Source organism: Ochlerotatus camptorhynchus, unplaced genomic scaffold, assembly GCF_037179485.1.
Source record: "Ochlerotatus camptorhynchus isolate MF236.1 unplaced genomic scaffold, CSIRO-AGI_Acam_v1.1 ptg000026l, whole genome shotgun sequence".
Taxonomy (NCBI): Eukaryota; Metazoa; Arthropoda; class Insecta; order Diptera; family Culicidae; genus Ochlerotatus; species Ochlerotatus camptorhynchus.
The window spans coordinates 86,453-99,544 of record NW_027040518.1 but is presented as its reverse complement, the minus strand read 5'-3'; the positions used below and the strand labels follow the sequence as shown (position 1 = coordinate 99,544).

General features: G+C 37.4%; 1 protein-coding gene across 2 annotated transcripts in view; it reads right to left on the bottom strand.

The window, feature by feature from the left end:
• LOC135708139 (uncharacterized) overlaps positions 1-13,092 on the bottom strand; it is an 85,641-nt gene that overhangs the window by 6,383 nt on the left and 66,166 nt on the right. For both annotated transcript variants that reach the window (XM_065230110.1, XM_065230119.1), the window contains exons 3-5: positions 4,805-4,838; positions 4,342-4,577; positions 3,988-4,124 (exon numbers count right to left, since the gene is read on the bottom strand). In XM_065230110.1, the coding sequence (XP_065086182.1) occupies positions 3,988-4,124; positions 4,342-4,577; positions 4,805-4,838 (407 nt within the window). The remainder of the gene's footprint in view (positions 1-3,987; positions 4,125-4,341; positions 4,578-4,804; positions 4,839-13,092) is intronic.

Sequence of the window (13,092 nt, the reverse complement as noted above, 5' to 3'; positions counted from 1 at the left end):
GATGACGAGTCCAGTGCAGCATTGAGTGTGGTTGTTTTATCATAAATGAATCAAACAATTGTTCAACTTATAAAACAGAAGCGTTTCATTTACAACATTAATTCTCGCGTCATTTTTCAAATCGACCAATGTAACAAATGTAAACAAACCGAGTTAAGCGATACAAACTGTTGCTCTTCTATCATTGTATGTCATACAAAAACATCCATCCAAATTCACTTTCATTTATTTAAGATAATCATAGGTAAAAAATTGTCCAATGTACAGTTTGAAATGATGGGTATATGATTGTTACTTCGGTCATTCGGACTGCCTGACATGATTGGTGCTCATTTTTCAAAGGCGGGGCCAATCTAAAGTTAGGTACTATACTCTGAAATCTGTGAAAGAGAATCTAGTATCATGTAGACAAAACGTCCAATGTAACACTCATTGATTATGTCATTGAGAAAAATCGTCCAATGTAACATGTCCGATGTACAACTCTACTTGTCAAAACGTCCTATGTGGTTTTTTCTATGTTGTAGCATGAAATTCAAAGTAAAATTGTGATTTTACCGTTTCTTCTGAATTTTCAACTTTATTATACACTGGCTACATTAAAAATAGTATTGCAAAATGTTTTGTTTTTAAACAGTTAAATTAATAATCTGTCGAACTTCAACTTCGATTTTCTCAAAATGGTGGATATGTTACATTGGTCTATTTGAAAAGTGACGCGAGAATTTACAGTTCCAACGATTTAGAAGAGATATATTTCGTTATGATCACAATTTTTAAACTGTAAAATAAGCTTTCTTCTTCCATATATTTTTCATTCAGATTGCTCTTATATTTCATTTAAACATAGCATGACAATTTATTTTGAAACTGTTTTTGACGAGTCCGTATCTTTCTCAATGTTAATCATACGGTTTGTTCATTACAAGTCTTCCTAAGAATGGATGATAATCATGCTGATTTAGAACTAATGGTTTACAGCGTGCAGAATGAAAATCATCTTGTTTTAGAATTAATGCTATTCAGTTCTTCTGTGCTTTGAGAGCTGAATCGGAGAATGATAATCTTTCACAAATAGAAAAATAATCCGTATGGGGCTCAAGTGAAGCAATAATCATACAATGATGTATGGACAATTTGGTTCAGTGTATCCATCACGGAAGAATAAACTATAGTCGCTATATTCATAGTCTGGCGGATAGAATCTCGAGAACCAATATGGTGATCCAAGAGACGTTTCTCAGTGGAACTGACAGCTAGAAATCAAGTGTGTGTGTGTGTGTGTGTGTGTGTGATCTGGTGTTAATGATGCTGAATGTAAACATAAACAAAGCAGAAATTTATATGAGAGTGAACTGTCAGTTCTACTGTGATCTGTTCGAGGGGGGCGACACATCTAAATCTCAATTCTAGATGCTCAACAAATCTCACACTAGCCAATAAATCTTTGAAAAATCTTCTTTCATTTCTCGCATCTACTTGCATCGCGCATCATCTTTTTGCAGGAAATCTTCTTTCTATCTACTTAGCGTACGCGCAGCAAAACACAATATTTCCTCGTAGATAGAGTTCTTGGTAAACAAAAAAGTCAGCTGATCGCAACTGTCTCGTGGACAGCCTTATTGAGCTGTCAAATAGCAGAACAAATCTAGAAAATCACGACCAACAACAGAAAAGAGCAAATCAGCTATTGCGAACAAAACTTCGGAAATCCTTTTCTCGTGCCTCAAGGATCGCCTACGCGAACATCTTTGGGTTGGGGAAAGTTTCCCCTATCCGATGATGCTGGTAATTTGAATTCGATTGGCGAGGAAAGAATAATCAACGTTTTGCTTATTGAATTTGATAGTACGTTCACCGACAAACCGACATGAATGACCATAGCAAAATCAATAAAATTTCTGACCAAAGCACACTACTGACATCTGGGTCCGTTTTCGCGGGAAATATTTAGCTAAGCAATTGAAAAGGTACCACCGACAGACCGACATGACACTTAATTCTAACTTATGCCTGAAAATCGTAAACGACCGATTTAAAGTGATCTTAACCCTCAAAACCATAGGATTTTTTGATCTAGATAAAAATAATTTGTTCAAAATAGATCATACACGAACCAATTCATGCAAATTTATGAATTGGTTCGTGTCTGATCTATTCTGAACAAATTGTTTTTTATCAAAATTACGATTTTCGGGCATAAGTCAGAATTGAGTGTCATGTCGGTTTGTCGGTGGTACCTTTTCAATTGTTGGTGTACAATATATTGAATTAATCATGTTTTATTGTTTTTGACATCATCCACATCCAGAGGGCCAGTCACTTCGAATGTATGGGAATGGTAGGAAACCATTTGGAAATGCATGAACATTTTCAGTTTTTATTCATTATCGTCTTTATGGACAGTTTTAGATGCACAAAAATTGCCCGAGAACATTACTATGGTGATAAGGTAAACACTCGTTTATTTGTTTCCTTTTGTGAAAGCATGTTTAGTCACAAATCGTGGATTTTCTGATATTCTCCATAATGCAAAAATAATTTTCCTACCACTGAAGGGGCGACATCTCTCGGATCGTCAGTGTAGCTACTACTCAAATCATATAATTAATTGGTTCCACTTTTTGATAGATCGAAATTCTATCCGCCAGACTATAAATATAGCGACTATAGAATAAACGTGCTGACTGAGCTACTGACTGAGTGCTTGGCTGTCAGTGACTCGTTTACCTCTCAATCATTCCAACTCTCACGAGGCAGTGAGTGATGAGGCAGATGGCAGTTAACATTCATATGAAAATGACTCATTGAACCTGACTGTACTGGTAGATAGAAAGAAGATTTTTAAGATTTCTTGCAAAAAGATGGATAGCGATTCAAAAGATGAAAAAATGTGTTCACTAGTATGAGATTTTTAGATCATCAAAATTTTTGATTTACATGTGTTGCACCCCAAATAATATCCGCAAGTAGAATCATGATGATAGAACTAAAATGTTGGATATAGGTACCTATTTTGACTATCGTTCAGAAAAATGGGTCAACCACAAACTTCCTGCGCTTGTGGGTAGTATTTGCACCGATAAACCGACATGAATGATCATACAAATTACAAAGAAATTTCTGATCAAAGCACAAAACTAACATCTGCCGCCGTGTTCGCGGAACATATTTATCCTAGCCACAAACACGCGTACACAATTTATGAGTTGTCTAATCTATTTCGGACAAATTAATTTTATCTAGATAAAACATTTCTATGGTTCCGGCAGATCGGATCGCTGCACATTTGAATCGGCCGATTCTCGATCAAGAGTCATTTGTGTGTGTATTTGTGTGCGTAATAATCACGATGTGAATAAATTCACAATATTGTAGAACTGGCAATATGAGATTGCTCGACTAAGTATGGAGATTTTTTGTTATATGGCTTTCTCAGTTTAGGGTACTCCAAACGGTCAGTTATGCATTGCCCGACGTTTTGGCCGTTTATTGTGGCCTTTTTCAAGGGTAAAACAGTCTACCGTGTGTCACTAAAATTTTGTTTGTTACCACGATAAGCTTGGAGAAAGCCATATAGAAGAAAACTGGAAATATGTATTGCCAAGTTACGAGCCAAATTGGAGGAGATTTTCCAATTTCGTATAAGTAATGGTTTCAAAATTAATCATCTCCAATGTGGTACAGAGCATCCGGATAAACTAATTAGATCTAGTTTTTTAGGTTGAATACCGCCATTAAATAGTGCAAAATTTGTCCAAACTATAGCGATTTTCAGAGTATCAGGATAGGTTGTTTTGTCTCAAACGGTGTAAAGTAACATTTACTGTAAAATCATGTACGTCCCTACCGGGTACTGAGATCTGAGCGTGCGCACTTTTACTTCCATCGTTCGCTAAACCTTTCAACGTCAGCCCCCTGTTTTTAAAAAGAATTCCCAGCTCGCCGAAATGACCTTCGGTGAAACGGCTCCATCTGTAAACTTACAAACTGCCGGCAAATCCAGCGGCCTTATTCTGAATAACGGTGGGCTCCGGAGGTTTGCACATGATGATCAGCTCCTGGTCGGACTGCATCACAACTGACGGGAACTGTGGGAACCAGATTCGTACGTGGACGAAACCCTAAAAAAAAAAATACAAATCCAAGCGAAACATTTCAGTAGTAAGCGATAAATCATAACGTTTAAGCACATGATCGTAAAAAAAAACCAAAAACCATAAGCACCCATCCCGGCAACAAAAAAAACCAAGAACCGTCACACGACCGAATTACGGAATATAGGCCACCTGACACAGCCACAGACACTCTACACACTGCACGCGGTGACAAAATTCTTACATTCCTCTTCAGCACGCCGCACCGTGAGAAGTCGGTGATCTTGAGGTCGAAGCTTAGCTCGCTGGCGTCTTTCCGGTCCTGCTTGATGGAACATGCGAAATCGCCCTCCGGATTGACGGCACGGTCGTCCGCGAATAGTGGTGCACCCTTGAAGCCGATCGGTTTCTTCAGCTTGGCCGTTATGATGTCACCCAGGTTGGACCCCTGGGACGCAAACGAGCACTGGATGTCAGTCACTGGAACGAAACGCACCCGGTCGAGTGGAAACCGGGAACAGAAAAAAAAAACAGACAGAGAAACGCACACGGTCGGTGCAGTGCGGTGTGTTAATTGAGTCTATATGGAGCCATTATAAAATTTAAATAAACAGGCTATAAATTTAACGTGTTTTTTTGTTTTCCTGCCCCTGGAGGTTGTTAAAATATTAGGAAGTCTGTGGTGAAATTTTGCGGCTGTGGCTTACCGTCGTAGTCTTGCGCTCGGATCAGTGGAAGAAGCTGTGGAAAAAGCAAACATGGAAATGATGATCAGCTCAGTGATTGGGAGGGTAAAACTCAAATTAATTTGCTTAAATAATAGTATAATGATGCAATTATCGGATTGGGAAAATCGTTCCTTCTAATAAAGGAGGAACAGAAGAGTTTTTAACCTGCAGAGCAGCCGGGGTGGCCTACTCCACAGCGGTTAATTATTTGTGTATGGATGATATTGAGCTAGATTCCAGACGGTTCAAGATCAGTATTGTTACGTTTGGTGTGGGGATGCTCATTTTTTTTTTTCATGGAATGATAATAAGTTATAGATTTATTTTCATAAACGAAACTTCCTGGTTGTTACGTCCCAATGTGAAATTTCTCATATTCTCACTCACTGATAAAATCGCTGATTGTGACTATCTGAAAGCGAAATTGTTAGCATAGTAAGCGTCGATCTATTGAGCGAATCAGAGAATAATTTTCGGTTTGCCCTTCAACCTGATCAGTCGACGACGCGCTGCTATCAGGTTATGAGCCCAGCCGAACTAGATCTCTATATAATAACGGCTAGTTTAAAAAGTCGAAAACAGTTTTTTCACTCCAAGATTTTTTCGAAATCGTGATAGATGAAATATCCCAAGAAGGAAGGAGTCGTACCAGGTGCTCCGGCGGCTACAACGGAAATAGGCATCCAGATCGAAACGGAAACGATCGTAACGGAGCATTAAACAGAAGAGGTAGTGGGAATCGAGCCGGTAGCAGAAGTCAATCTGGAAGCGGACACGCAGGTAGCATTCCGAAACTTCCAGGCGGTGCACAGTGGGGAAAAATCGACCCCAAATCCCACTTAATTAGACGGCGCACGGTAGGAGTCCTGCAAAATAGCCTATGTGAAAAAATCGGAGAATCGATTGGTGATGGTCCCGTGTAGGGTTGACTTCGAGAAGTGGTCCGTTTTGCCCGATTTACCCCTAATTTTGGAAGAAAATTATAATTATCATCCAGAAACTGAACTTGGTGCGCTTAGATTGATCCAATGTGAACTGTATCCTTGTAAAAAGAGCTGGGGAGTTGAATAGAGCTAGTTTTACCATAGAGGTAACTCTAAGACTAGAAGGTCCCGAAATAACGTGCTCAACTTTTTGGCACAGCTCTGGTACTCTCTTCGGTCCCTAGCTTATCGATTCACCCCTCGAAACATAAGAAAAACCAATAACCCCTCATTTTATCTGTCAAACTTTCATAGCGAATCAAAACAAACATTGCGTAGTACTAGAATTTTGACTAGAATGGGGTACGTTAATCGTTTGCTTGCGACCAATAGGCTAGTCAAGTAGTGAGCCAATTTAAAATCGTTAGTTTTAGTTAGTTTAGTTAGTTAAATTTTACCTGATTTCCCCTTTGCCTATAAAAACAAGATTAAACACTTGGAAAGCAGAATTTGACGGAAAAAATATTGAACTTTATGCACTTAACCATTGTATTATTATCAAAGGAATCACCAATTTCACCTTATATTCCCCTCAAACTTGAACAAACTCATATATCATGTTTTTTTTATAGATTAGCGTCATTAATATTACACGCACTTGCACTTTACTTATGTAAAAATGTTCGGAAAATCAAAACTAGCTCCATTCAAATCCCCAGCTCTTTTTACAAGGATAAAGTTCACGTTGGCTCAATCTAAGCGCACCAAGCTCAGTTTCTGGATGATAATTATATGTTTCTTCCAAAATTCCACCCTTAGAAATAACTACTTTTACACCAGATGTAATCCATATTGGACGTAAATCATGGAACGTAAACAAACATTTCATGTAAAATTAAGTGTTCTCAAACCGAAACATAAGCAAATCGACGAAGAGATCGTTTTCTTGAATTGAATTTTCTCGTTTCTTTCAACAGATTCTTATGTCAAAAGAGCCGCTTACATGTGTAGGTCTCAGGAAACCGAAATTTTCAATACTTTTCCATAGTGTGTAGGGGTAAATCGGGCAAAACGGACCACTTCTCGAAGTCAACCCTAAACGGGACCATCACCAATCGATTATCCGATTTTTTCACATAAGATAGGCTATTTTGCAGGACTCCTACCGTGCACCGTCTAACTAAGTGGGATTTGGGGTGGATTTTCCCCACTGTGCGGTGGTTTGTCCTTGCTACCGGTGGATAAATTGAAAGGCCGTGAAAATTACCTTTCATGGGCATTTGCTATGCGAATGATATTGATCCGTGAACGCACGTGACGTGCCGTAAACCCACCGAAAGACAGTCAACGCGGATCTTTCGGAGCGAGCCCTGGCAGCGATTTGACTTAGTATCGAACCCAAGGGGTATTCAACTCTGCACACCTTAATCCGTGCCGAGGGATTGAGCTGTGCCAGAAGCTGAGCCAAGCGCTGTGCCTATCAATGTATCCATCAAAATGTGTCAATATTCCATGGGTTTGGCAACCCTGACAGTTATTACTTTTTTACTGTGTGTTCTGAAAAACTCAAAAACTCAAATCTCATGCGTGAGTTTATTCACCTAGGAGTTTTGCCTTGCAAAATTTATCTGCGCAAAAATCACCAATGAGTTTTCAGGTTCAAACATGTTGTTTTTGCATGGAAAACTAACACAACATGCATACACATGATATCAGCTGACCTTTGAGTAGTTTTTATTAGTTTTAAGCTGGAATGATTTGTTGACGTTGTGAGTGTGGGTGCGTGGAAATGTATGAGAATCTCAAGCATGAGATTTGTCTGCCAGATTCGCATGTGAGTTTATTCTCTCAGAGAGGCTCAATGAATGAGATTTGGGAATGATGTTCCGAACACTGATTGTGTTTACATTCTCAATTTCTCTGATGGATCAAGGCAAGCATTCAGCTTCCCTTCATTCTCATTAGAGCGTTTGCGGTTCGGGAGGTGGAAGACGAAGCTGAAGTCGGTGTTCAACCCGTCCACCAGATTCCGGCTCGATGTTCCTTTGCACTGCTGATTCCTTGCAGATGTACTGAAACGAAGGCGTAACCCGATCGATGATGGATGAAATTGCATTCTGCCCCTGTCAAATTCTTTCCCACTAAAGTAACATAGAATTTGAACAGGCGAGAATTCAATTCCACCGTATGAGTAACACCCTCGAGCCAGTTTTAAATAAAGCCTCAAACCAATTTTTCAGTAATAAGCAAGGAGTTACAGTTGACCGATCGGTAGGCCACCCACCACAATGGGGTCTTTTGATACGAGCTAGTCCAACAGAAGGATGATGGCTGAGATGCAGCTGTAAAATCATCGGATTTGGTGACGGGGATGTGCTTGATGTCATTTACGTCTAGTCACTTATATACAACTTATTTATACCGAAATGAGCGCAAGAGGTGGGATCTATACATAACATATGCTTGACTTTCGCAACTTATTTATGACTATAACGCAACCTACTGTATTGGACATGTTGTAAATTAATTTCATCCTTCCTACGAATGGAATAAGTTTATCATCAATTTACAGAACTTATTCTTCTGATGGATTTTATCGTGCGAATAAAGTGCCTAAACTGAGATTCCGTACTGAAAACAGTTATGCCGTCGCAAATTTATGGTAAATCTATACATTCTACTTCTAAAAAACTCATTGGCTCTTAGAAAAAGCTTAAAATAATAAATTGAATTGCATAAAAATCCTGGATAAAATTCCCCAACTTTGCAAAAAAAACAAAAACAAATAGAATATCAACTTTTGTTTTTAATTATCTTACTTTTCTCTTTTACAAAACGTACATGTGATGTTGAAAGCACAAATTAATTTTTTTTTTCATTCTATACATTGCTTCATTGGTCAGTCATATTGTAGTGCAGTTTGTAGAATGCATTGAGAAATTTCATAATTGTTATCAAAACATGATTATAACACAAAAAACAAGAACATTACTTGTATCGTATATTGAAGTTATAATTAGGTATGGCAACTCTCAATTGCCTATTTATAACACTTTTATAACTGATTGTTTTTGATGAAAACTTGCTAGCCTTATATACAACATGTTTTCATATGTCATTTTTGGAAAAATGAGTATAACTGAAATATAACTTATTAATAACATGTTATCAATAAGTTATATCTCAGATGTATTCATGTTTCTAATACTGACATATGAAGACATGTTGTACATAAGGCTAGCCAGTTTTCACAAAATACAATCAGTTATAAATGTGTTATAAACTGGTAACTGAGACATGCAATATCGAATTATAACTTCAAGATAACAAGTGCTTGTCAGAAAGGTTGAATACTTCACAAACAACAATACAACGCGTCTAAAACAGGATGTTTTAAAAACAATTAATATATATATTTTTTTTTAATACCCTGGACAGACTATGGCTTATATCATGTAATATAGACTGGCTTGCAATGAGCACTCATACATCTAGTTTTCACTGGAAATCCAATATATGAGTGTTCATTGCAAGCCAGCCTATATTACATGATATAAGCCATAGTCTGTCCGGGGTATAAAACTGTTTTTTTTTTTATTTTTCATGCAAGATGTTGCAAGTGTTACTTGGGTCGCTACCCACCGGTGGGCCACGGGTTGCTCTTAGGTGGGTTATGAAAATTCTGATAAATAGGTCAAGAGTAAAGCTTCCATCCAAGGATTGTGACATTTCCCGTGATTTCCGAATCCCGGGAAATAAATTTATAAATCCCGGGATCGCAAGTATCCCGGGATTTTTCAATTTGAGACTCCATTACTACCCATAATCGCATATCAGTCCCATATGGATAGGAAATCAAGCAAATATGGGACTGATATGCGATTATGGGCAGATTACCCCTTTAAATCTTTCTTGGAATATCTGTAGCAGAATTTGAATCCAGAACTTTCCCATCTTATGAAATATATTTCTTCCCTTCGTTCGCCATTCATTCTAATTTTTCGAAAGAATTGCACACAAACATCACTTTTTGTATATGACCGTTGTACAACAAAATCTAGCAGTGAAACCAACCGTGAACATTTTGACTAAATTTTATAATCTCGTATCTAGATGGTACATAGACGAACATCGGGTTGAGCGTTGTGAGATGTCCATCATTCATAGTTTATCGAAAAACCATTGAAATGCATTGTTAAGATGGTTGGAAGTACGTAGTACTAGTCTCAACTGATGAAAAGACTAAGTATTTGCAGTTTTTAGAGTCCTTCCTTAGATTTGCGAGCGGAATCTTGTAAAATGCTTACTCCTTCTGGAGGAACTTCTATATGTCACCGACTTCTATCTTGGTTTCCATAGCTCTCCATCGCTGTCATTTGTTACGCACAAAGATATGCATTACCTTCACCCGTTAGTATGTAATCTATGTAATCCTAAAGCACGGCAAAATAGTTTTTACAAATACATTCATGAGAGAAATCATCCACCATAATCATCAAGATCTGCACGGACTATTGCGAAATTTATAACATCACGTCACATTAGGGAATGTGAGACATTCATTTGATTTCAGAGAACTTCATAGAAGTTCGTGGAACTTCGTAAAAGTTCAGGGACCAGGATACTTCGTAGAATGTTAAAAAATTTCGTGGACGATGATTACGAAACATCGCATGAATTATTTGAAAGTTCAGCAAGCTGGGCAAAAATTCAGTTGTACCTATCGAAAAATTGAGCTATGGAAAAATCATTGAAGTACTGGGAACTTCGAAGAAGTTGACGGAAAATCCCAGGATTTCGTCGAATATTCTTCATATTCAGAGAACTTTATATAGGCTTTGAGTTCTTCGAACTGAGTTTACGTTCAAGAAACTTCTTGAAAGTACAGGAATCTTCGTATAACTATAACGGTTCAAAAATGTAGTGTAAATTTCTGTTCATAGTGATGCACATAAATGGAGCGTCATATATCATATAAATTTACATTATAAATCGTGTAAAGTTCAGAGACATTTCATGAAATGTTGCACACATTGTTTACAAAAGCCCATCTTTGTAAATAAATAAAATTCAAATAACCTCTCTAGATAGTCTCTCAAGATTGCTGGTTAGTGAATTCAGGTTGATCAGGAAATCTGAAGATCTGAAATCTGAGCTGGTCAAATATTCAACTGGCTCTCTCAAGATGGCAGATCGGTTAGGAAGTATTTAAAAGATCTCCAGCTGATCGAAGATTTCAATAAAGTCCTCTGGATATTTTTCAAGACTTCAGGTTGATCAAGTATTATTGTGAAGATATTCTCCCAAAACTGAACGTTGATCAGAAAGTATTCAAAAGATCTCCAGCTAATCGAATATTTCAGTGAAGTCCTGTGAATATCCAATTGGATCAGGTTTTATTCTGAAATATTCGATTTTGGTTACATTATTCATATTCAACATATTAACGAAGAAGCTTAAAATATGAAGTCAAAAACTTCATTTATTTAACAAACATCTTCATATGCCAGCTTTAGCTTCGTCATGTCTTGAAACAACTTCACAAATCATGTGATGCCTTCAAAATGTGTGCATGAAAAAAATACCTTCACAGAATTTTAAATGTCTTCAAAGATATGTCTTTAAATGTGGTGTCCCTACTTACTATTGAAGAAATCTCGTTTTTAAAATCTTTCTTCGAAGGAGAAGAAATATACGAATATTAAAACAATTTGCTATCTTTATTCATTTCCCGGGATCCTGGGATTTCCCGGTACATCACACAAATATTTACCGAATCCCGGGATGATGGAAGCCACCGGGAAATGGAAGCTCTAGTCAAGAGCGTTGAAAATTTCTTCCACTAATTTAAATCTTTAACAAATTTCAATGCCATTTTTTGGATGAATGTTTTAATCTTGATGGCGTTTATAAGGCTGTTCTATTTTATTCCAAGACTGTTTAAATTTTCTTTAACAATTTAATTCGATTATAAGTCATGAACATTGATATTTTCCAGACGCTAAATATTTAATTTTCTGCACTACAAATATAGTTGCAAAAGAATAGCAATTTCTACCTCCATCCGGAGGAAACCAGCAAGTGATATGCCATTTTGCGGTATTTGCATCTACAAACAAGAACTGTTCCGAAGAAGTGACATAAATGTGTCAGCAAAAACAACCAAGATGTCGCTCGAAATGAAAGAGAAACTGTGACAAGAATGCAAGCTCCGACAGACGCGGCGCAGCAGTGTAATCATGTAACGAACAATGAAGATGTATAATGAGTGACATTCGCTGTCATGCTGCAACTATGCTATGCTTTTATGGTCAGTTAGTCTGCCCTGATTGCCGTCGTCGGATAGTGTAATTAGCTCGTGACGCATGTGCCATTTGGAGTTATATTGTTAAACCTATTATTTAGTTTGTTTGCAAACGGGGTTGAGCATTGTTTTGACTCGCTAAAATATGTTTAATTGGATTAAATCCTTTTTGTTTAACCAAGTGCAATCAACTCTAAATAGGATCTGATAATTATCTCAAAATTTGAGTTCATTTGCATGCGAACTCATACTGCACCCTTTAATGTTTATATGAGGATTAATATACTAAAAGTGAAATTTTTGTTGTCAACGTTATAGCCGTTGCTGTAGTGATCTACGGTAAACATACTATCTGTTCGTATGGGAAATGTTATCAGCTTCAACTTTTCTAAAGACCACATTTTGATTAAACATCATGGTGATTAGTTATTAATTAATTTAGAAACTATTAACTATCTATTAACCACACGTAGATAATCTTCCATACACATTTTTGGAAATTAGTATGAATTGCAGACAATCACCAAACCGCTAATGTGTCTTCGTGGATATGGGTATGATTAATCGACTGCTTTCAGAGTAACACTGAATCTTGCACTTATGACATCCTAGTATCCTGGATGTTTGCCCTATTCTTTGCACCAAGCGCACCAATGTTGCCTGCTTGGTAGTTGAGTGATCGTGTCACAAGGACTTCATCTCCTAATTATTTAATAACTAATCATCCTGACGTTCAACCGAAAAGAAGTCATGAGCAGTAGCTGGGTAAATTTCATATTAGTACAGATAGCAAACTTTTCCATAGAACGTTCACTTTTCCCATAGTAATTGCCATATAAACAGCGCGACCTTTTTTGAGTGAATTTGTATGATTTTATGAAGTTTCAAACGCGGTTGATAATTTCAAAAGTATATTTTAGTGTTCGTGATTCAGGAAAAAAATCTTTAGAAATGTGTCCTAGTCGAGGGAAACCCATTCCGAAAAATGAAGTGTCGAGGAGGGCATCATCTGGATCCGATTCGCGGACAAAACGGAGGTA